Source organism: Culex pipiens, chromosome 1 (assembly GCF_016801865.2).
Source record: "Culex pipiens pallens isolate TS chromosome 1, TS_CPP_V2, whole genome shotgun sequence".
Taxonomy (NCBI): domain Eukaryota; kingdom Metazoa; phylum Arthropoda; class Insecta; order Diptera; family Culicidae; genus Culex; species Culex pipiens.
The window spans coordinates 11,271,942-11,298,004 of NC_068937.1; the positions used below are offsets into that span (position 1 = coordinate 11,271,942).

Genomic DNA, 26,063 nt, shown 5'->3' on the forward strand with positions numbered 1-26,063 from the left:
ATTACAAAAATGACAAAAATGACAAAAATGACAAAAATGACAAAAATGACAAAAATGACAAAAATGACAAAAATGACAAAAATGACAAAAATGACAAAAATGACAATAATGACAAAAATGACAAAAATGACAAAAATGACAAAAATGACAAAAATGACAAAAATGACAAAAATGACAAAAATGACAAAAATGACAAAAATGACAAAAATGACAAAAATGACAAAAATGACAAAAATGACAAAAATGACAAAAATGACAAAAATGACAAAAATGACAAAAATGACAAAAATGACAAAAATGACAAAAATGACAAAAATGACAAAAATGACAAAAATGACAAAAATGACAAAAATGACAAAAATGACAAAAATGACAAAAATGACAAAAATGACAAAAATGACAAAATGATCAAAATGATCAAAATGACAAAAATGACAAAAATTACCAAAATGATAAAAATGACCAAAATGACCAAATTACCAAAATGATCAAAATGACCAAAATGACCAAAATTTCAAAAAAATGACCGTAATGACCAAAACGACCAAAATGACCAAAAGGGTCAAAATTTCAAAAATCACCAAAATGATCAAAATTTCAAAAATCACCAAAATGGCAAAAATGACAAAAACGACATAAATGACAAAAATGTCATAAATGACAAAAATTACCAAAATTACCAAAATGACCAAAATGACCAAAATGACGAAATTGACAAAATTACCAAAATTACCAAAGTTACCAAAATTACCAAAATGACCAAAATGACCAAAATGACCAAAATGACCAAAATGACCAAAATGACCAAAATGACCAAAATGACCAGAATGACCAAAACGACCAAAATGGACAAAATTTCAAAAAATTACCGAAATGACCGAAATTACCAAAATGACCAAAATGGCAAAAATTTCAAAAATCACCAAAATTTTAAAAAAAAAATCATCAAAATCACCAAAATGACAAAAATGACAAAAATGACAAAAATGAATAAAATGACAAAAATGACAAAAATGACAAAAATTACAAATATTACAAAAATTACAAAAATTACAAAAATTACAAAAATTACAAAAATTACAAAAATTACAAAAATTACAAAAATTACAAAAATTACAAAAATTACAAAAATAACAAAAATTACAAAAATTACAAAAATTACAAAAATTACAAAAATTACAAAAATTACAAAAATTACAAAAATGACAAAAAAGACAAAAAATACAAAAATTACAAAAATTTTGTCATGACAAAAATGACCAAAATTACCAAAATGACAAAAATTACCAAAATGACAAAAATTACCAAAATGACAAAAATTACCAAAATTACCAAAATTACCAAAATTACCAAAATTACCAAAATTATCAAAATTACCAAAATTACCAAAATTACCAAAATTACCAAAATTACCAAAATTACCAAAATTACCAAAATTACCAAAATTACCAAAATTACCAAAATTACCAAAATTACCAAAATGATCAAAATGACCAAAATGTTCAAAATGTCTATAATGTCCAAAACGACCAAAATTACCAAATTTACCAAAATGATCCAAATGGAAAAAATATCGAAAATGGCAAAATTGGCCAAAACAACCAAAATTATCAAAATTACAAAAAATACTAAAATTACAAATATTGTAAAAATTACAAATATTATAAAAATTACAAAATTTACAAAAAATAAGCTTCTCCCAAAAGTTGCGGAAAAAAACTGACTTGATTTATGAAAATTGCTGGATGAATAGAAAAGAACAAATTCCATAATTGATACGAGAATTTCTCCTAGTTAGCATTCGATCAAATAAGTTATTTAGATTTTTATCTATGAAAATATTTTAATTTTTTTTTTTTGCATCTTGCAGCATATTGCAAATGTTAAAAATACTTCAAAGTATGTTTTGGCTTAAATAATTTTTAATGTGAATAAAACTTGAATTATGATCTTGATAATACTCTGCTGTGAATTCTAAATCACTCAAATGTCTCATAATTTAACCTGGACTGAACCCAATCTTTAAACTAAACCAAAAAACGAAAAACAAAACTTTTCTAACCCGACTCACCACCCCGTTCAAAATCCAGTGGCTAACCACCACCCGGCTTGTTCTCCGCCCTCTCTCTCGCCGCCAGGTTCGATGTCCCTCAAGACGGTCACGATCGCGCTGGACCACAAGCTGCGCTCGCTGCGGAACTCCTCGGTCGACTCGGACCGGGACGTGGCGGACACCGGCGGCGGCGGCGGCGGCGGCATCGGAACCCCAACCGGAACCGGCCAGGACAGCGACGGCAGCAGCAGCTGTTGCTACAACGAGCAACTGCAGGCGACTCCGACGCGACGGTCGGTGCACCACTCGCGGCCACTCACCCTCGGCGAGAACATTCCGTACGCGGACGAATCGCCCGAGCGGCCACTCATCCAGAGCCGGGCCAAACCGCTGCGCCAGCTGAGCAATAGCAATGCTAACGGTAAGAGTGGGATTAGTTTGAAGAAAGCAGAACCAATCGAGTTTGGTTTAATGGCGAAGTTGTTGATTTTTTGTTGTTGCATCAAGGTTGAGGAGTGATTTTTTTGACTTATTTTTAAGCATTTTTCTTTACTTTTTTCGACTATTTCTAAGAACCTGTAGCTGAGTTTTCATATTTTTAGATTGAATGACTAATTGTGTAAGCATAAAAGCATTCTCTGACAGTTGATAAAATTACAGAGAGCAAGCAATATTCGACACAAAGAAGAAATAATCAAGTGATATTCAAGACTGAATACCAAAAATTACCTGTAATTATACCTGTTATTGATATTTGACTTTTTGAATAATAAATGACACCTACCTTTTCTCGAATCTCGAACAAATGTCCTGGATATTTAATCCAAAATAGAACTTGTAATTTAAAAAGTACAAGCGTTGGAATCGAGTAGGTCGAGTCCAAAAATGATTGGCAAGGTACGTGCTGTAAACTTTATGTTAAAAATGTGTCTTCCTTCGATGAATGTAAAAGTATCTCTTCAAATTCAAGTGAAAATTGCCCGTTCTTCAATTTCGGTAGTCATCCCTACTCTTCATGAATGTTTCTTCCTGTAAAAATCTATCTTGTTGTGTCTTATGTACATCATTCACTTAAACAAAGCTTAAAGCTTTACTACAATTTGTCATAAAAGACATACTTCTAGGGTCGTGGGATGAAACCCGAACGGTGGTTACACTAGTCACTACTGAATACTCTCTCTCCTACTCTCCCTCTCTCTTTGATTGGCTAGCATGTGATCGGCGTATACAGGGCAATCGCTCTCCATCACTTCGAGCACTTCGAGAATTTTTTGTTAACTCAACACCAAATACTGCCATGACAGTTACTTACACCATGCAAAATGACAAATTGACGACTAGCTGGGTTTCTAATGTCCGAATAAATGCTTCCTCTGAGATTGCTCCTCACAAAACGCCATTCTAAAGGTGGCTGAACCAACGATTCTATGTCTGCAAAATTTTTACGGAGTTCTCGGGAAATTTTACTTGAGATATCCTTAAATGTTCAATTTTTTTTCACAGTTTTCGCATCTAGTTTTTATTTGTATTTTTCAGAATTAGGTTCAAATGTCAGACTCGATTTTGCCCACCACCCGGAAGAACCCCTTTATCGGGCCCAAGACGGCTCCTGAAAATTTTTCATAAAATTGGAATAAAATCCTCAAATTTTCAAAAATATTGTCCCAAAAGTTTGTTTGGATTTCTTTTCAAATAAATTCCATTAAAATTATTTTAAAGTACTTTTATAAAAACTGAAAATCAAAATCAATCAATATCAATAGCTCAAAACCAGTATCAAAAAAACATGATAACAATTACACTGCTATCAATAAATTGCAAAATAGTTTAGAATGTATGAATAAACATGCCTTAAGTTTCATGGCTTTCATCAGAATTATTAGAAATGTTTAAAAAACGTTGGATACAAAATGAAAAAAAAAACTTATGGTTTTGCAATTAATGACCGACAAATACTTTTTGTTTGCTTCCTGAGTTTTTGGATAACAGGATCCTAAAGCCTGATCATTTTTTTTATTTTAATGCAAAAAATAAATAATTGACAAGACAACATTGAACGATGGGTCAACTATGGTCCCCTCAAAAAGCTGTCAGGTATAAAATTTTCTGTCACAAAGGGCCGCGAAGTTTTTTTTTTCTAAATTGATTTTAAAATCCAGAGTTGCTTTTAATTACAAAAAAATGGTACCCTAACATGTATAGGTCATCGCTGAAATTTTAAAGTTATCGCAGTTTTAGTGAAAAAAGTCAATTTTTCCCGTTTTCGTCATTTTCCCATTTTTGCGCGTGGCGCGTCGAAAAAGCCAGTTTTTATTTTCAAAACATCGTATCTCAGAGTATCGAAAACATAACTTCACAATTTTTTGATATGTTATGTGAAATTTTCCGAAAATTGCCATTTTTCGAACCACCCTAACACGGCGTATGTCACCCTAATGGTCAAACAAAAAAAAAATACGGGTCTAATTATTTCGGCCAAGGATCCCCCAGAAAAAAATTGAGCTCGATCGGAGAACTTTTTTTTCGTGGGGAATTGCTGAATAAAAATATATTTTTGAGTTTCATAGAAATTTAATATAAGAAAACATAAATTATAGGCTTCAAACCTATTTGATAAACTACGTTCAATTTTGGTTTTTTTTTGCACTGCATCTGAATTGAACTAAAATTGATATTTGTAATAAATAAAAAAAAATACTCAAACGAATGTGGCTTTAACACTATATCTATATCAACATTTGCACGCCAACGCTTTAGAATTTCGTTTTCTTTTGCATCGAAGAGAGTCAAAATCAGTTGAAATGAAACGAAGTTATGATTTTCTAAAAAAATGTTTTTGTCTTCCTCACCTTACTTAGGAAAAGCTATAAAATCACTCGAAAAATGAACTTCTTAATACGAGCTCCTAGACCCATCTCCGCGTATACATATCGACTCAGAATCAAAAACTGAACAAATGTCTGTGTGTGTGTTTGGATGTGGATGTGTGCACCGAAAAATTCTTATTCAATTATCTTAGCACTGGCCTAAACCGATTTTAAAAGACCTTCCCAACGAGCTCAAAAGTTATGAGCACTTAAGTGTTATTTATAAACTTTTTTGAGGCCTGATCTCAAATATTTTTATGGAAAATTTGTCCGGATCTATCATGCGACCCATCGTTGGATAGGTAACCAACAAGCCCAAAAGATTGAAGATCTGACAACCCTATCAAAAGTTACAAGTACTTTAGTGTTTTAACACACTTTTTTTGAAGCCGAATCTCAAATATTTTGATAAAAATTAGTGTTATTTATACATTTTTTTGAGGCTGTGTATTGTATTCACTTTATGAATGCAAGGAAGGCACCAGCCACCTAAAGGTGGATTAAGTAACGTTTTTTTTTATCAAAATTAATAGTTGCAGCTAAATCAAAGAAGAGCCAACTATGCGCTTCTCCGATTAAAATATGCACAAGATTTCGAAATTTCGCTTGCCTTGAGCAAATACAATTTTAGCAATCAATCTTAAACAAAAAAATAAATTCAACACATCTTTTGAGAAATGAGAACATAATTGATTGTTTGGCAACACTGTTTATTGTTAGGAGCACAAAAGAAATGAAAACCAATCATTTGAGGTAGTGAATTTGTTAGACCTGATTTTTTTAATCCCCTGTTTGTGTCTTTTGTTTTCCTTTTAAATATGTAAATTCACATCAAAACGAATTACGTAACATGCTTTTTGAGCCACTTTGGATGTTTTACACCATATTTTCCAAATATTCAAAAACATTCTAGTTTTCTAGTACAATTTTATTTGGTAACTTTATCAGAGAAAGCAATAGCTTAAAGTTATTGAATAACATAAAAGACAACTATTCGATAAGTTTTTCTACTTTACTGTAACAATATTTGAGAGAAAAATTGCAGAAGAATTTTCTTGTGAAATTTTTTTATGTTCTCTGTTTCTGTTAAAAATTAAAACAACCAAAATCTGATAAAAACTCTTCACTTCTCTTTTCTCACAGGAAACTTTGTCAAACCGTGCACGGAAAAGACCAACAGCAGCGGCAACCTGGGCAGCAACACCCTGAACAACAACTCCCAAGCGGACGACTCCGTCCGGTCGGCCCACTCGCAAAAATCGCTGGACAGCAACGGTGGTGGCGGCGGAACCGGTACCACCAACTCCTCGACCAACGACAGCTGCGTCACGCTGATGAACGACCATCTGGACGATCTGGACGACCTGGATGCCAACTCGGACAAGGTCAACAACATCTCGATCAGCTCGGACGACACGGACACGTCGACGACGAGCAATCCGCGGGAGAAGTTGACTGCGGCCGCCTCGACCTACCGGATCGACAACGAGGTGTTGAAGAAGATGAATCGGATTCTGACGAATCTGGAGCGGAAGGCGAACAATCTGGAACGCAAGTTTAACCTGAACCGGTCCCTTTCGTTGAACTACAAAAATCACAAGAATCTGGAGTGCTGCTGCGGGCATCACCACGGCGTCGGCGCGGTCGTCCCCGGGACGAACATCCCGGTGCAGTGCTGCAACAACAACAACAACAACCTGCAAAACCACGGCAATAACAACAACAACAACAGCGTCAGCGTCAACAACAGCTTGAACGTGCGCTCGCGACTCTCGCTCACGAAGGACGAAAAAACAGACAAGAACATTAACCGGCGGAGGCAGATTCACGACGTGAGTCACACGTGCGTGCCGGCGGGACCGCAGATTATACTGACACCGGCGGCGACGACCACGGCGAGTGCGCAGCCAAGTTCGGGTCGGCATCGGAGGCAGATGGGAAACAGGTCGATCCGGAGGAGGCACACCGTGGGGGGAACGCACGATTATTCGGCGGGGAATGCGGCGGTGACCGCTGCAGGGGGGAAGGTGCAGGCGTGTCCGGCAGGGCAAGGGGTTTGTGAGGGGGTTACGGCGGGGACGGCTGTGGGGGAGGATAAGGGTTGTAAGGATTTGAACTGATGGGGAGGGGGGAAGGATGGGGGAATGTGGTAAGAGTTTTGTTTGATTTATTCGGATATTCGTGATATAGTTTTTTTGTGTAGTTTAGGTTTATATTTTCTCTAAAGTAATCGTATTATCTTCAACTTAAGATATGGTCTAATAAATAAACGTTTGTCAATTTTTGTACAATGAAATTGGGTATTTCTCTATGATTTCGAGTATTTTTATTTGTGAGAACAATCGGCCCTCTAGTGGTCGATCTCAGCCATCTTAATTTCTCGATATTTTCATATATCGATTGTTTCTTCATTCCCTTCAAATTGTATAGTTCGATGCTCTGCTTTCTTCGATGTCCTCTCCAGCTAAAAAAAATTACTTCTTCGATGGTTTTTCTCAAAAGTGCCCTTAATATTTTTAAATCACTTTAGAGCATTTTTGAGGTCATACTATGCTTTAAAACAATTTTCTACGAAATCTTTTTTTTTCCTTCAATTTTTTATTTTGGTATTTTTTAATCCGGCTGAAACTTTTTTGGTGCCTTCGGTCTGCCCAAAAAAAGCCATTTTGCATCATTAGTTTGTCCATGTAATTTTCCTTGCAAATTTTGCAGCTGTTCATACAAAAATGATTTATGAAAATTCTGTATCTTTTGAAGGAATTTTTGATCGATTTGGTATCTTCGGCAAAGTTGTAGGTATGGATAAGGACTACACTGAAAAAATATGATACACGGTAAACAAAATTTTGGTGATTTTTTATTTAACTTTATGTCACTAAAACTTGATTTGCAAAACAAAAAACAATATTTTTATTTGTTTTTATTTTTTGATAAGTTTTAAGGGACATCAAATACCAACTTTTCTGAAATTTAGAGAACGGGCAAAAAATCTTGACCGAGTTATTAAATTTTTGAGTCAATTCTGATTTTATTCAATAAATCGAAATATTGGTCGAATTTTTTTTCTGCTTTTTTTATGTCCCCTAAAACATATCAGAAAAAAAAATTAAAATTGTGTTTTTTTTTTGCAAATCAAGTTTTAACAACAAAAAAATAAATTTAAAATAACCAAAAAAAATTACCGTGTATATTTTTTTCAGTGTAGTCCTTTGCCCTACAACTTTGCCGAAGACACCAAATCGATCAAAAAAATCCTTCAAAAGATACAGATTTTTGAATTTTCTTTTATCATTTTTTTATGGACAGCTGCCAAATTTTCTATGGAAAATTATATGGACAAACTAATGATGCAAAATGGCTTCTTTGGGCATACCGAAGGCACCAGAAAAGGTTAAGCCGGATTAAAAAATACAAAAATTAAAATTGAAAAAAATACCGATTTCGTTGAGGATTCATCTTATTTTTTGATCCGCAAAATTATTTTTTTTAAAGAAAAAAAAACTGAAACCAGCAAAATCTTTTGGAAAAATACAAAAAAAAAACTTTTTCTTGTAATCATTAAAAATTGCAGCACATCCGAAAACAGCCGAAAATGTGTTACAAAAATTAAAGCGGCCAGTCCTACTGCGTTATGTTTACCGCAGAGAGGATTCTGAGAGCGGTTCACATTACACAGATACAGCAGGGGAGGAAGAATGCGTGGACATACCGTACCAAACGCTCCAGCTGAAATGTCAAAAAATACCTTTTACAATTTGCAATTTATGGGTACAAAAAAACTCGGAACTTTGAAAACATTCTGCATCAAAGTATCTTTTTGTACCCATAAATTGCAAATCAAAAAAATGAAAATTTTCTAAATAATTGGTCTTTAAATTTTTTTTTTTTAGTACTGCAATCTAAAAACATATTTTTTGTAAAAATCTCGATTTCGCGTCGTTCATACCCGATTAGAAAAGTATAAAATTTAGTATTAAAAAAGCAAATTAATGCTGATACAGATTTTTTTTTATTAAAGTTTCGTAAATTAAAATTATCACTAAATGCTTTATAGCTCATTACAGTCAAGCTACTATCAGAAAAAAAAATATTAAGGCAATTGATAATTCTGTTTCATTTTTTGTCATCCCAACCCTTTTAAAAAAATGCTTTAAAAAATCAGAGGGAAACATATTTTTTGCTGAAAATTCAAATTTTCATTGAAAAAACATTTACAATTGATTGTTAGTTATTTTTTACGATTTCGCGGAAAGCATGAGATTAAACAATTTCCGCGAAATCCCGTGAGATTAGATTATATAGGTTATTTTAGCATTTTTCACGCTCCGTGAATTTTTGTATTTTCGAATAGTGGTCCCCTTAAAAATTGTTTTTTTAGCGTGAAAATCACTAAGCCTATAGATGACAAATTATTACGTTAAAATTTTAGCCTTTTTGAAAATTTTGATTTTGTTGAGCGCAGATCGAAAAGAAAGACATGAAACTTTATAATAAATGAGTTCATTGATTCAAGGCTTCATCTAGAGATGATCTATTGGAGAAAATTAAAAAAAAGCATTAAAATTTGGGCAATTACATGTATTTTAGTTCTTTTCGAAAGATATTTTTAAATCGGACTTTTGCAAAAGAAAATTATCCAAAAACGTTCCTTGTTATACTGGTTATGCCTGTAACATAAAACTTGCATGGTTATGCAGGTGTTATGTTACAGTCATAACCAGTATAACAAAGAACATTTTTGGATAATGAAAATACACAAAAGTCCGATTTAAACATATCTTTCGAAATGAACTGAAATACATGCAATTGTCCAATTTTTAATTCTTTTCTGGATGAAATCTAGATAGAAAATAGAATTGTGGCACAATTGTTTTAAAAGACAAACCATTTTTTTTAAAATAAATTATATTTCTTACCACATTCCTTTACTTCTTAACATCTCCACCCTTATTTAACGAAACAAAATGGCCAAAATGAGTTCTTTTTGAACGCAACGATGATGATCTACCAATATTAAGGTTAAAACAAAAGAGAGCTAAAGCAACTAATTAGACACAGTATTTTGTACAACGTTACAAAACAAACCCAACTAAAAAACCCGCGAGCTTTGTGCCCACACACACAAAATACCTAAACGAAGACTTCCGACGATTCACATTCGCATTCACACAGTTTTTTTGTTGTATAAATCCGAGAACGTAACTAGTAATCCATACGCATCATCAATATATATTTGAGTAAACACCGTAAATTATCTCATCCTTATCACGATACGATTCTAACGCAGCGAATAAACCAGCTAAAGAAACTTTCAACTAAAAGACAAATGTGATTTAATTTTCGATGTAAAAAGCAAGCGCAAACAAAAGTTGAAAACTTTTCAAGCTAAAATTATTTTTCCTTTTTTTCACAATTTCATCAAGTGTACATTTTATCACCTTATGTTTTCGATTTCGATCTTAATTGTTTTTATGTTTTGTTACTTTCATCGTCACTCTTGTTATGTATTTTTACACACACACACCCTCACACCTCGTTTCGCTTTTAAGTTTAGATTTATCTGTGTAGAAAAAAAACGCTCCAAAAATTGTTTCTCACCAAACTTTTTCATTCTAATTTTTTACATTTAAAAAAAGTAAACCCTCTCTCTCTATTGTATTTATATTAAACGCTTAAATGCAGTCGAAATAAGCAAGAATATTGAGAAAAATTAAGCAAATAAATGAGAAAAGCAGTAAGAACCTATCGATTTCAAAACAACAACCCTTTACTCGTGTAGTATTTCTATTTGTTATTAGTGAGAGTTTTTGTGAGAGTGCGCGAAAATGAGCTAGGATTAAGCGATTATGATAAACGAAAACAAACAATTTTTGCACTTTACAAAAGAATTGCACGAAAACTCGTCGTAGCGAAATAGTTTTGTGACGTGTGCGAATGATAGAAATATTTCTTCTGATTTTTTCAACACTGTAAATATTTGCAAATTTGATACTTTCCTAGCACCTTTAACTCTATCAGTCTGTGGTTTAGACGAAAGTGGAACACGATTTTGGTGACGACGATAATTATCTTTTAGAGCAACAGGATTTAGGGTTAAGCAAAATCGCAGCAAATCGAAAGCAAAGTGTGAACATTAAAACAGGACTAAACTGTGCAAGTGCAAGCTACAAATATAAACAACAATGTAATGCGAATACCTACCTATAGTAAACACTGCTGCAAGTATGGGGGTGAAAACAAATGAAAACAAATGTAAACACACGAAGTGGAAACATTGCAACAAGAAAATAAAAGTCAATCGAGATACGATGAAACAATTTCTGATAATAAAAGATACCTTTTTAACTTTTGAACGATGAAAAGAAATAGACCCTTGACACATTTTTGAAGCATTTCAGTTTTTTAACAATTTCCCTTAAACAAACAAAACTGACATTTTACTAAAACAAAAAAAAACACTTATTTTAATGCCGGTCAATAAAGTTTCATATCCAAGGAATCCAAGTAAGCCGATTGTTCCCGCGTCAACAATTCCAAGATGAGTGACGCCTCAAAGTATGCAACATAATCACGAAAACGAATGACATTTCAATTACAGACTTCAAATGCCAAAATTGAAGGCCGAACAGAACTCAAATTTTGGATTGACTATTCTGTTATTTTGACATTTTGAAATCAAAGCCGCACTTGGCTTTCCTTCGCGTTTTGATCGACGTCGGCAGGCTTCCGTCAATTTTGCCTTGAAAGCGCTCCTTGTTTGGTAAGTGTGTTGATCATCACCTTTTCCACTAGGAATCCTAGGAATTCCGTTTAGCCTTCTTCATGCTTCCAGAGGGCATCAACTCCGGTTTTCCTCACGTGGTCGTCAGCTACCCGATTTGAACGTTTCCTCTATACCTTGTTCGACCCGAAAATCATACTTTACCACAAAATAGCGTCGTGCTTTGAACTTCTCTCTTCTTTTTTTCCACAACATGCTTTTAAACTCTTGTGGAAATTTTCGCTGGATAGAAGTGGAGGTTTTCTCTGACCTTCCTTTTCTGGTGCCGCTGCTGGTCCTCGGCTGAACGTAATGTTTACATGTCTGAAGAACGAAATTATTTCGATTCTTTAGTCAACCAAATGTGCCTTTCGCTTCAGTTCGTATTCAATTCATCCGGAACACCAATCCACCCATTGTTTTCACAATAAAGCAATGAACGTCAACTTTGTATTTAATGCTGACTACGAGGCTGACTATCTGACACTTGAAAAATTGGCAAACGTCAAAAACTTTCTGGTCCAAATCTTGAACTGCCAGTCACTGCTACACTGCCACTACTGTCAAAAAAGGTAAATATTGCAATCGGATTACTAGATGGGAAATAAAATCGAACGATGAAATATTGTTGTGCTTTTTTTTTTGTTGAGCCTTGATACCGTTTTGACCAATTAGAGGAATATTGTGGTGTGCAATTGAGTCGATTATCCGAAGGCCTCGGAAAAATTTCACTTCGGATTATCAAAATATCGGTTAATAGAATCACGAAAACATTTTTTTTCGTTGTCTATTTTTTTTATTGTCGAGCTTAAGTATGACCCCAAAACGGATCTGGTACGTTTCGCCGAATGTCGTTTCGCCGAATGGCGTTTCGCCGAATTGAATAAAAATAAACTTTTTTGTATAATTTATGCTATTTGTTCGCTTCAGTGCCATCTTGTAATTCACTCATGCAAACTTGAGAAGGAGTGACAAGATAATAATATAATAATTTAAAAAAGTAAAGAATGGAAAAACTAACAGAAATTTTTCTAAATGTTATGCTAAAAATCAAAATAACTGCTCATGTTTGAAAGAATGCAAAACCTCCCAAAAATTATAGAAATAATATGCTTACAAAACTAATAATGCATAAACTCACAGAAATATTTGAAAAGTATGCCAAAAATATAGAATGCAAAAACTAACAGCAATATTGCAAAATGTTGTGCTGAAAACCAAAAGAACTTTTGCATCATTAGTTTGTCCATATAATTTTCCATACAAACTTGGCAGCTGTCCATACAAAAATGATGTATAAAAATTCAAAAATCTGTATCTTTTGAAGGATTTTTTTATCGATTTGGTGTCTTCGGCAAAGTTGTAGGTATGGATACGGACTACACTGGAAAAAATGTATACACCGTAAAAAAATGGTGATTTTTTATTTAACTTTTTATCACTAAAACTTGATTTGCAAAAAACACTATTTTTGATTTTTTTCATTTTTTGATATGTTTTAGAGGACATAAAATGCCAACTTTTCAGAAATTTCCAGGTTGTGCAATTAATCTTTGAGCGAGTTATGAATTTTTTAATCAATACTGATTTTTTCAAAAAATCGAAATATTGGTCGCAATAATTTTTCAACTTTATTTTTCGATGTAAAATCAAATTTGCAATCAAAAAGTACTTTAGTGAAATTTTGATAAACTTTACCGTTTTCAAGTTAAATCCATATTTAGGAGACTTTTTTGAAAATAGTCGCAGTTTTTAATTTTTAAAATTAGTGCACATGTTTGAAAAACTGAGAAAATTCTCTATATTTCACACTTTTGAACTTTATTGATACGACCCTTAGGCTGAGATATTGCTATGCAAAGGTTTAAAAACAGGAAAATTGATGTTTTCTAAGTCCCACCCAAACAACCCACAATTTTTTAATGTCGATATCTCAGCAACTAATGGTTCGATTTTCAATGTTAAAATATATATTTTTAAAAAACTGCGACTATTTTTAAAAAAGTCACCTAAATATGGATTTAACTTGAAAACGGTGCAGTTTATCAAAATTTCACTAAAGTACTTTTTGATTGCAAATTTGATTTTACATCGAAAAATGAAGTTGAAAAATTATTGCGACCAATATTTCGATTTTTTGAAAAAATCAGTATTGATTCAAAAATTCATAACTTGTTCAAAGATTTTTTGCACAACCTGCTGAAAAGTTGGCATTTTATATCCTCTAAAACATATCAAAAAATGAAAAAAAAAACAAAAATAGTGTTTTTTTGCAAATCAAGTTTTAGTGATAAAAAGTTAAAAAAAAATCGCCAAATTTTTTTTTACTGTTTGTAGTCCATATCCATACCTACAACTTTGCCGAAGACACCAAATCGATCAAAAAATCCTTCAAAAGATACAGATTTTTGAATTTTCATACATCATTTTTGTATGGACAGCTGCCAAGTTTGTATGGAAAATTATATGGACAAACAAATGATGCAAAATGGCTTCTTTGGGCATACTAAAGGCACCAAAAAAGTTTCAGCCGGTTTAAAAAATACAAAAAAAATAAAATTGAAGAAAAAAGACCGATTTCGTATAGAATTGCTCGTATGCATACAATAATGCATAAACTTATAAAAATAACATACTTAGAAACAAAAAAAAAATTTTTTTTGAAGATTGAAAAATCACCTTTTAGGGACATTATACTTTTTCAAAATATTTTAATACAATTTGTGTCCATTTTATATATTTATTATACGATTATTTGTAAATTCGGCGAAACGTCCCATGCGGCGAAACGACATTCGGCGAAATGACCTTCGGCGAAATGACCGTCGGTGAAACGACATTCGGCGAAATGTCCCGCACCCCCTCAAAACTACGTTAAAGTGATTTAAAACTTTTAAATCTAAGATGGCGGCCAATATAGCGGTGTTTAAATATTGAAAAGTGCATTTTATTATTTAATAGGCAATCAACTATGCAAATTTGACTAAAATGGGTTTGCAAACTCGAATTTGATGTTTAAAATAAGAAAAAAAAAATATTCGTGATTCGATTATCCGAAGTCCCATACAAACCTTCGGATAGTCGAACTTCGGATAATCGAGTCTGGAATGTATATATTTATTTGAAAACATTCCTCAAATTTCGCATTAATATGTAATGGAACACTCACAATAACATATTTTGTCATTACTTGAAAACAGTCTCAAAAACAAAAACCAAGTTAAAGTACCTACCTTGTAAGCCAAATAAAAAAAAATCTGTACCAAAATGATCTTAAAACCAACTTAAAACACATCAAAATATAGCACGAATATAAATTTGATCGTTTAAAAAGCATAACTTGGAGTATATTGATTAGAAATTTTATGAATCTGATGACATTTTCAGTGATTTTTCTTGAGCAATATCCTTAGAAATCGAGAAAAAGTCTACAAATTTCCCTACGTTATATTTCGAGTCAATTCGCAAATTGTCTTGAGCACCTCTTTCACGAAGCTAAATACCAGACCTTTGAATAATAGAATGTTTAAATGTGGACCATGCGGTGCAAAATCAGCCGATTTCATGAAATTTGCTTTTTTTATGTGGTTGACATTTTTGGGATTTTTTTTATAATGAAGACATTTTGCATTGTTAATTTGTCTTAACAAGTCACCTTACAATTTTGATAGCAGTACATGCAAAGCCGGAATATAAATTTTCGAAAATATTCGAAGTCCGGGAAAGGATTTTTCTGATGGATTTGGTGTCTTTGGCAAAAACATAATCAAAGAAGAAAAAAAAAAGCAGTAATTTATTTTTTACTCATTTTTCTAATGCACTTTATCTCACAAAAACAATTTGCAAAAAAAAAAATGTATTTTCTATTTATTTTTAATTTTTCAGAAGACTATGAAAGGCAACTTTTGAGCCACAGAGAAGCATACAAAATTTAAAGACATTGAAAATTTATTATTTTAATTTTCTAAAATTCTCGAAAAATTGCTGTCGTTTGTGGGTGGCGCCTCACGAGAAAAAAAAATGCCAAATAAAACCGTGAGTTAGCATACAGTTTCTTAATGTTTGACCTAAGTGAGTATGGGTATTGACGGCAAAAAGACTTTTAGGTTTTTAAAATATTCATTTTCAAATTAATTCAAAATAAACTATTCCAGGTGCTCTTTGGCACGGTTTGAAGTTCTTTGATAGATCTGTTAAACTCAAAGCAACAAACAATTAGATTTCATCAAATTCACGAAATTAAGCAAATGAAAAGTGTTTAATGTTTTTTTAAATCTCTGAATTCAAATGGCTCACATTTGCCATGAGTTCATCTCACTGCTAAAAGATTTATCCACATCGTTCTACCTCTATCATACAAACCCTAGTACAAAACGATAAAAAAACTGCCTCCCAAGAACTCTGGGTCTATCCTAGCCAACCACTTCAAGGTGCAAAACGCCCCGAAGTATGCAACATATTGACCTGATCGTGACTCGTTATAAAACCTTGTCCATGGGTTGCATCTCTAGCACCGACTTCAGATGCCGAGAAAGAAGGTCAAAAAGATCTGGGTTTGTTTTCTCGACCTATTTCACCAAGCATTTCTTGAGGCCTGCTATATCCAAGTCATCACTTTTCCTCACCAACAATGCTCGTTCCTGACTATCCGGAACCTAAAAAAAAATACGTGACTGCAATCTTCTAGCATGCCTTTTCACGGTCCCGTGACAGCGGTCTCCAGCCACACCAGTGCTAACTTTTGCTGGATAGAACAGATCGAGCTGGTTGATTCCAATATCCGATGCGTTGTTTTTTTTTTCGTTTGCTCGTTTCAATTCTCAGCAAAACCGCAAACGAATCGATCGAGTTTTGTTCAACCAAAGTGTATCCATTTATCGTCTGCTCGTCTGACGGTATGCGGAGCAATGAGACCTTCCGGTTCCACTTGATGCTTCAATTTCTTTGCGAGTTTTTGGTAGCCGATCATTTTTGGCATTTTGGTACGAAGCATTTCGTTAGTGGCTCTACGCCACTGCAAATAAATCTTTCACTTCTGTTTCGTGTTGCTCTTTCCTCACGTTCGTGAAAAAACGAAACATTTTTTTGCAAGTTGTGCGATCTCCTTCCTGTGTTACTCTCTCCGCTTCTTTGGTGATACGTCAGACGCGTACACGTTAAAAATAATTAAGATAAAGTGACGAACTTTTTTCCTTGTTTTTTTTTTCGATTTGGGAAAACAACTATTTTTATTCCGTCATGACGTTTTGGTCTTCGTTTTTCCAACCATACTCGATCGCAGAAGAGTGACGCCTACTTGGATGCAAATCAGGTGAGCACTTGGTTTGACAAAATAAATATTGTTGTTTTAGATCCAAGAAATTTAAATTAAAATTCGATAAAATGTGAACGATCTTTTGAATCTTGAGTAATTGGATGAATTTAAATTTCAGTTGATGACATAATGTAGAGTTGTTTTACATCATCTTGCTGTGATATTTATAATAAACGAAATTCTTTAAACTCAGTACATATATTTTTACTCATTGCAGATGCTTTAACTTAAAGCAAAAAAGTGATTAAAATTTTCTCTCATAGAAAATAAAAAAAAACATTTAAAAATTATTTATTATTTACACCCTTTAAATTCGCTGACCCTCCCCCTCCACCTCTCATCATCACTCATGCTGCTGCTGCTGGTGCTGCTGAATCTGCTGCTGAATGTGCTGAATCTGTTGCTGCTGCTGCTGCTGCTGGGGTTGGTGCTGAATGAGGTGGCCCGAGTTGAGGAACAACCCACCGCCCGGTGCCGCCTGGATTATCGTCGGTCCCGTTTGCAACGTTTGCGGCGCATGGATGATGATGGGTTGCGGTGCGGCGGCGGCCTGGCCCGGCTGGTTCAGCTGCATCTGCGTCCGGATAAAGTTGAGCTGGGTTTGGTTCAGCGGGATCTGGAAGAGAGAAAATTAGGACGGAGATTCTTCCCGGAAGCATCAAGGTCAATCCTACCGGAATGTGGGTCACTTCGCCGGTCGGCGTCAGAACCTGCTGCATGAGTTGAATCGGTTGATTCTGAGTCGCCAGCTGAACCTGGTTCTGCATCGTGGCGGCCGGATTCGTGAGGATGATGTTCGGCCCCGGAGTGGCTATCGTGGCAATCTGCGGTCCCGTCATCTGTTGAACGGTTTGGAACTGCGGTTGTTGCGGCTGCTGCTGCACCGGTGTCGCAGACGCCGTCGTCGTCTGCAGCTGGACCACATTCCCGCTTGTTCCGGCCACCGTCCCACTCCCGCTACTGCTGCTGCTCCCACTGTCCTGCTGCAGCGCCATCTGATGCTGCTGCGCAAGCTGGAAGTAGTACTTGGTGTCGTCCGCTGTGGTCCGCGCGCCAAAGTCCCGCCGCGCCGGCTTGATCTCCTCCCGCGGTACGATGTCAATCAGGAAGTCAAACATGTCGTACTTGGCGATGGCCATGGCAATGTCGCTACGCTGCAGCGTCCGCCGCTTGTTGTCCTCGGTGTGGAGCCACGCCCGCAGGGTCAGCTCCTGGATGAAGATTTCGGCGGCCTTGGCAAACAGGAGCGGGGCCTCGGCGGAAATCATCTTCACGTCCTCGTCCAGCTTCATGATCTTTTTGATGCGGGCCAGCGGCAGCAGCTGGTTGCCCGGTTCGATGTGCTTGACGCGGTGGATCTCGGCGGCCACCTCCGGCCAGAACTCTTCCACGTTGCGCTGCGCCTCAGTTAGCTTTTCCGAAGCGGGGGAGGTTGCGGAGGCGGGATCGGTCATGGTGGGGCTGTTAAAAAGATACAAATTATCAAAACTATTGACAAAATTCAGTGTCGAAAATAGTGAGCACCACTACGCTCTTTCAGTTCTGTTCAGACCGTTCAAGAAGATGGTCGTGTCGTGACTGTCGTGATCGGGGACTTTCTTTTATAATAAAAACACAGATATTTTGCAATTAATAAACAACACGTCTAGAGGGTGGCGAGCGGGAATTCCCGGGAAAAAAATTCCGGGAAATCAACCATTTTTGGACCTCTCGATTCCCGGGAAATTTGCTCGAGACTCCCGGGAAATTTTAAACTTATAAATATCGAAGCAAAATTATATAAACTAGTCAGAAAATTATTTGGAAAATTCTAAATTGTTTTAAATATTGGATGTTCAAGTTCAAATAAACCAATTCTTCTCTAATCTTCTTATTCAGAATGTGTAAATTTTTGATTCTAATAATTATTGTTGAGAGAAGCCAAAAAAATGTGGAACCCAAAATTTACCTTAAAGTATACTTAGCAGTTACACCTCTGAAATGAAATTTGAAGTTCTTTAAATATGATTTTTATTTATTATTTCTAAGCGGGTAAAGCTTTTTAAAATAAGTTCAATTTCCATATCTTCTCTCGAGTATAGCAATCCTCATAATCCTCATAAGTCTCTAAGTTAATTTCGCTGTATCAAGGTAATTTTTTTAATGTCAAAAGGTCATTTTTTTGTTTCACGTCAACCTCAATATTAAATTATATTTGGGGAAAAAACTCTGGCAAACTTTGTAATGTTGTAATTGTGAACATTCGGGTTTTCCTAATAACTGTAAATATTTACAGTTGATCTTGAAAAGGAAAAAAAAACAAGTTAAAATTATAATTGTTGTTTTAATCGTTATTTATCATATTGCAAAAATCCCGATACTGAGAAATTATATATTATTCGTAAACATTTTAAACTAAAATTCCCAGTCAGTCCCAGAGTCCCAAAATGCTCAAGAAACAATCTTGTATCTACAGATTTAGAAAAAAAAATCATAAGATAGATATAGTTCCTCTAAGTAATGAGGATACTTCATTTAACGTTTCATAGAATTAGTAAGAGTCAATTGTGAGTAAATTCATTAAAAAAATTACATTTCTTTTTACTTATTGCCAATATTAGCATGCTCAAAAAAATAACTCCCGGGTCCCGAGAGTTCCCGGGAAATGGCCAAATTCAACTCTCGATTCCCAAGAAATTAAAAATCTCGAGAATCGTCACCCTCTAAACACGTCTTATTCCACACAAATTAACCACAAAACTGATTTGATAATCTTCATTCTCTCAAATTCAATTCCCTATAACTTTGCTGAAGGGTGCAAAACGATCCGAGGTGATCCTGATTTTTAAAACTAAAAAGTATTTTCTTATATACTTCCTATATTCCCTTTGCATACTTTCAAGTATATGAGCCGATTTCTTTGCATAGCACTGCTAATAACTCATCAGAATCAACTCGGATTGTCTTGCACCCTTCGACAAAGTTGTAGGGAATTGATTTTCCTACACGAAACTCACACTTGGGCAATTTTAGGCGAGACCTGCGCCACCTGCGGACCAAATCTTGAAACGATGTTTGCTTCGATACATTTTTGTTTTTTTTTGCATTTTTGCAATAATTTGTTTTCAAAATGTTCAAAATGTCAATGCTTAGATTGAATCAAACAAAAAAACGTTACTTAATCCACCTTTAGGTGGTTGGTGCCTTCCTCTCATTTATAGACTTTCTACAGACTTTTTGTCAAGATTATACAGACACGGCCTTTGAGGAAAATGGCATCCCACTTCACGGCTTTTTCGTGGCGATCAGACCCGACCAGTTGAGGTTATGTGATTTCAGACCATTTTTTAAACTGCTTGTAATTTAAGATAGGTAAGTCAGATCTTGAAAATTCTTACTCCACCTAAAAGGTCTTATCATATGCTTTCTAAAAATATATAACATGTGAGGGTTTCATGAAAAAACCACCCTTTTTACCATAGTTTTAATTTAATATGAAACAGTTTTTTTAACATAACTTTTAAAATACATGATGAATGTAAACATGAATGTAAATAGCAACTTAGGGGACGTTAAGACGGATCGATTAAAACCATTCCGGCCAAAATCGGTTGAGCCTGTGACGAGATATTCCAGTGACATTGATTTGGTACACATGTCTACATACAGCCAAACATACAGACATTTGCTCAGCTGGTGATTCTGAGTCGATATGTACAAATGAAGGTAGGGCTAGGAGGTCTAATTGAAAAGTTCATTTTCCGAGTGATTTTATAGCCTTTCCTCAGTAAGGTGAGGAAGGCAAAAAGCATTTCAGTTGATTAGACTTCTCTTTTTATTAAAATTTTGAAGTTTTTAGAAAAAAATATTGTTTTGCCCCCTGATTTTTTGGGCCAATTTCGAGGGGGCATAAACTTTGAAAAGAAGTTGCAACGGCCTAATTGTTTTCTTACTTTTAACATCAAGTTCTGCAACCCCATTTTGATCAAATTTGAATCGTTTCAAATTTAAATTCACTTATTAATTTAAATTTGAAACGATTTTTCAATATTTCATCGCCGCCATTTTGGGTGCCATTTTTTTACGTTTACAAAAACTAAAACAATGTCTTGGCCATATCATCAATCCATTTTTTGGCAAGTTAAATTTATTTAAAACAAACTTTATTCACAAAAGAAAACTTTAAACAAACTTTGAACAAAAGAAGCAGAAAGGAGTTTTTAGTATTAATTTCTGTTTTTTAACTTTAATTTAACAGAATATTCATTTGGCAATTTACAGAGTCAAAAACCCCTTGAAAAAAAAAAATAAAAAATATTCGCTTTGAGCTTATGAATATTTTCTAGCAAAACAAAACAAAACAGAAATGTAACTACGAAAAAGTAAATGCTTACACATAACAACCCGTAAAATGCAATAAAACAAAATAATTATATGGCTTTTAAGCGTATGCAGTTTGATGGAACGTCCGTTCGGCGAAAGAATTTTTTATCCGTGGAAACAAAATTTTGAATAATAAATAAAGTTGCCAACGCAAAATTATAGATACATTGCAATCAATTATTGCAATGACTTTCAAGGGGTTCCATCGATAAATTAAAAAGAAAAATGTGAGTTGGTAACGTAGAGTGAAATTTTCGCAGCTGTGATGATAAACTTCACATATTTTTTCTTTTGGCATTTCGATACATGTAAATCTGTAGAATTAGCATATCATTTTTAAAGATCCTATAAGCTATGGAATTCCTTATGTTTATAGAGCAATTCCAGCTCAAATCAGGATTTTTTCTGATACTTTTGTACCCGACCCTCTCCGATTTCAATGAAACTTTGTAGACATGTTATCCTAGGCCTATATAAGTCATTTTTGTGCATATGGAGCAAATAGTACGCGAGAATAACATTTGAGAAGGGCGTAAGATATTTAATTATTTTTGTATTCTGTAATTTAAAAATTACTGTATCTCGAAGCCGTTGCGTCGTATCAAAAAGTGGTCAAAGACAAACTTGTAGGAAATTGGACGGGCTTTCTTAAAAAATACACTGAAACAAAAATACACGCCACATCTATGAGATTTTTTGATTTTTAAGTCTAAAACTTAAATTTGAAGGTGATGTCACGATTTTTTTTCGTTCAAAATTTTTGAGGAAATAGCCTAAAATGTTACTAAAAGACTGACGAAAAATGCAGGATGGTATGTCTCTCCTAAAAAAATACAAAAATCATTTACTAAAACTGTTTTTTTGAAAAGTGGTCTAAACGTCAAAATTTTTAAAAACCGGTAGTGGGAATCGATTTTTCAGACAATTTTACATAAAAGTCTCCGTATTGACCATTGTCCTATGTCCAATCCTTGGGAAGATTCAGCGGTTTTGAAAATAAAAATGTTGAAAAAATGGGGTTTTTGGTGGTTTTTGGGAATTTCTATATGACAGACTTGGTTTTTCAGTCTCGTAAATATTTTTACCAGAAAGCTCATCCAATTTCCCATAAGTTTGCCTTTAACAGCATTTCAATTGTATGTAAGGGCTTACAGATATAAGCTTAATTACATTGCTTATAACTGAAAATAGAATATTTTTTTCAGTGTGGTAGAAACCAGGATAGTAAATTTGATTACGTAAATATAAAAACGATATAAATCAAAAAGCTGTCAAAGGCAAACTTATGGGAAATTGGACGAGCTTTCCGGTAAAAATATTTACGAGACTGAAAAACAAAGTCTGTCATATAGAAAATGCCAAAAACCACAAAAAATCCCGTTTTTTCAACATTTTTATTTTTAAAACCGCTGTATCTTCCCAAGGATTGGACATAGGACAATGGTCAATACGGAGACTTTTATGTAAAATTGTCTGGAGAATCGATTCCCACTACCGGTTTTTAAAAATTTTGACGTTTAGACCACTTTTCAAAAAAAAAAAAAAACAGTTTTAGTAAATGATTTTTGTATTTTTTTAGGAGAGACATACCATCCTGCATTTTTCGTCAGTCTTTTGGTAACATCTTAGGGTATTTCCTCAAAAATTTTGAGCGAAAAAAAATCGTTACATCACCTTCAAATTTAACTTTTAATCTTAAAAATTGAAAAATGACATAAAAGTGGCGTGTATTTTTGTTTCAGTGTTTTTTTTATCAGAAAGCCCGTCCAATTTCCTACAAGTTTGTCTTTGACCACTTTTTGATACGATGCAACGGCTTCGAGATACAGTAATTTTCAAATTGCAAAATACTAAAATATTTAAATACCTTACGCCCTTCTCAAATGTTATTCTCGAGTACAATTGGCTCCATATACACAAAAATGACTTATATAGGCCTAGGATAACATGCCTACAAAGTTTCATTGAAATCGGAGAGGGCCGGGTACAAAAGTACCAGAAAAAATCCTGATTTGAGCTGAAATTGCTCTATAGGACCTTTTAAAATAATACATTAGACATTATGGGTTGAGTTCAAAATGGAATATTTAAAAATATTTTGTAATATGTATTTTGATTTACATAATTACCGTAAACCGGCTGACTTTAGTAGGTTTGAGATTATTCCGCATAATGAAGCATAAAAATGCAATACTGTCCAAACTCGATTATCCGAAGCCTCGATTATCCGATGTTTCGATTATCCGATGTTTCGATTATCCGATGTTTCGATTATCCGAAAGTTTGTATGGGACTTCGGAACATCGGATCACGAACAAAAAATTGTTTTTTCGATTTTTTTTACAAAAAAAATACAAAAGTTCATGCATTGTTGGTTTCCTTGGACAATTTTTCACTAAGAGAAGATAAAATCTAGAGTTTTTTTTAAGGACCAATAAGCTATCGTCTTTCATATGTTTAAATGACCTTTTCAAAAACCAACTTCAGGAAATTAGTTTGAAAATGTTTTTTTATGTGTTTTTGAAACACAGTTTGAAAAACTCTCAAAAATTTATAGGCATTTTGAGTACAACAAATTTCATATCACATGTGAAAACTTTTTATTCGTGCTTCGAATTCAGTTTGAAATGCAATATGAACCAATAATTTTATAAGCAAAACTAATTTTAGAGAAATTTTTGGCAAAATTCAGAATTTTCAATAATTTTATAATGGTATGTTTTTTATAAAAAAAAGCATATAAACTTAGTTAACTAAATAAAAACATTGAAATATCATCTCCAAAACTATACAAGCAACCTAAGTGATGATACATCAGACGTAAAAATAACATTTGAACACTTTTAATCTGATTTAAGCAAGAAAAACTTTGACTATCAAAGTAACCCCGAAATTCAAAATAAACAACTTATTTTTTAAACACTATTAAAATAACTTTTTAGTGCGTGAACCTCTTGTGGCCTACCCCAGTGCATGTGAAAAAAAAATCTTGAGCAAATATTACCAGATGGAAAATATTCCAAAAATACATAACAATCTTATCAATGTCACCCCAATTTACGGTACCTGTTCACAATTTTAATTCGTTGGCATTTGGTAAAAATCTCATAAATCAAAGCGAAATTTTAAATAAAACTACGCCATACAAACCGAATGTATCTTAACTACCACAAACTTCATCTAATTTGGTGTTCCAGTCCTGAGATATTTAGCCACTAGTTTATAATTTTTAAGAAATACTTGCAACAGCCTTAACCTTCATTTTGATGTTTTGAGCCGCCTCTTCGACCTCGACGATAGCCGAGGGAACACATTTTTAAATGACTGCATAATTGTAGTTTAAGCTATAATTTAACCTAGTACTATTACTAGTTTCACAATTGCTACCACGCCAACAGAGTGCAGTCCACTACTATCGAAGTCTCGCTTCGATAGTCTGCTCCAATCAGCATCGCCAACCAATGACGCATCAACACTCGGCCGGTTGGTCCACTAATCGAAAAGCGGGCCCGCAAATACGAAAATGAGGGAAAAAAGTGCTGCTTCATCCACCTAGTAGAGTTTTGTAGCTTTCCTCACAATTATATGACTTTTAATTTATAACATTTTTGGTTTTTTCTAGAAAGTCTTATAGAATTTTCACGTTTGTTCCAAATTTTTTGAAATCCGCAATATTTAATTAATTTTCCGAGCAACTGCCAAGTCTTTCCTCAGTTCGAAACACAACCCGCAACGCACATCGATCTCCACCAACTGCTGCCCGGTTGGCAACAACCAGCAATAGCAACAACTACAACGTTCTGCACCAATCGTAGTAGCCCGCGCCCCGAGTGCCGCTCAAAGTGCGTCTCGCTCCCCTCCCTCGACCACAGGCCCAGGCCGCTCGTGCCGAGCCAGGGCCAACTTTGGTGAGTGACAGCACGGTTTCAGTACGATTGAAATACTGCCTGAGTACGGGCCTGGTGGCAGATTTTCGGAAAAAAGCACAAAATTCCCCAAACCAGCCCTCCGATTGGCTGCCAGCACTTTGACGAATGGCCAATTGGCAATAACAATAACAAAAGTGAGAGCTCACCTGCAGGATCCGGTTGTTGTTTGATGAGGCCTACTGCGATTTCAACGCAAACTTTGTTAAATTCCGATTCAAGCACAATTCTCACTCTTCCACTAACTTTTCCTTCTTTTTCAGCAGCAGCTACTTGGATGACGCGTCACCACTAAGAAATTTTCCACTAAAACAACACACAATCACCGGAATCAACCGCGCGCGGACGAAGGCGCTTGCCAAAAGTTGGCGCGGAAGCAGGGTTGGTGGCCAATAGGCGGCTCGGTCTCGCCGTGGCCTCTGATTGACCAGAAATATGCCCAATAGAAACGCCAGCGACCACTTGATTGGCTGGCTTGGCGTAGAAGTGAGCGTGTGCGTGTGAGTGTGTGTTTGGTTTCTTCTTTCAGCTCCGTTTGACAGGTAACTCACGCGCGTTGAGTGGCGCACGCGGAGTGGGAGCGAGGTGTTTACCCAGTTGAGTTATGACGATTGCCAAAAAATCTCTTTAAACAGTTGAAAGTTTGAAACACTTCAGTTAAAAGTTTACAAAAAATCGTTCAAGTGTGTAAAGTATGAAAGGTGTATTATTCTCAGTCAATTTGATTAATTTATTTTTATCTTGCTTATTTCAGATATACCCCTTCTCGACCATCTTGGCT

The 26,063-nt window shown here is 34.7% G+C and overlaps 2 protein-coding genes across 7 annotated transcripts in view; one reads left to right on the forward strand and one right to left on the reverse strand.

The window, feature by feature from the left end:
* Window positions 1–8,750, forward strand: part of LOC120430783 (uncharacterized) — a 185,463-nt gene extending 176,713 nt beyond the window's left edge. For 5 of the 6 annotated variants that reach the window (XM_039595900.2, XM_052706278.1, XM_039595921.2 and 2 more), the window contains 2 exons: window positions 2,091–2,474; window positions 6,064–8,750. In XM_039595900.2, coding sequence (XP_039451834.1) covers window positions 2,091–2,474; window positions 6,064–7,040 — 1,361 coding nt within the window. In that variant the 3' untranslated portion in view covers window positions 7,041–8,750. The remainder of the gene's footprint in view (window positions 1–2,090; window positions 2,475–6,063) is intronic. The other variant, XM_039595908.2, reaches the window with a different exon arrangement.
* Window positions 8,751–17,176: 8,426 nt separating this feature from the next.
* On the reverse strand, window positions 17,177–25,856 carry LOC120431434 (nuclear transcription factor Y subunit gamma). Its single transcript, XM_039596555.2, has 3 exons — window positions 25,432–25,856; window positions 17,669–18,455; window positions 17,177–17,610 (listed from the first exon to the last, which is right to left on the reverse strand). The coding sequence occupies exons 2-3, from the start codon at window positions 18,446–18,448 to the stop codon at window positions 17,338–17,340; spliced, it is 1,053 nt and encodes a 350-aa protein (XP_039452489.1). The 5' UTR covers window positions 18,449–18,455; window positions 25,432–25,856; the 3' UTR covers window positions 17,177–17,337.
* Between the last annotated feature and the right edge of the window lie 207 nt (window positions 25,857–26,063).

Excerpts from the sequence above, each read along its gene's own strand:
- LOC120431434 (XM_039596555.2), bottom strand. The coding sequence starts at position 18,448 with ATGACCGATCCCGCCTCCGCAACCTCCCCCGCTTCGGAAAAGCTAACT. Across the intron at positions 17,611-17,668 it reads GCGAAGTGACCCACATTCCG|ATCCCGCTGAACCAAACCCA; the intron begins GTAGGATTGACC and ends TCTCTCTTCCAG.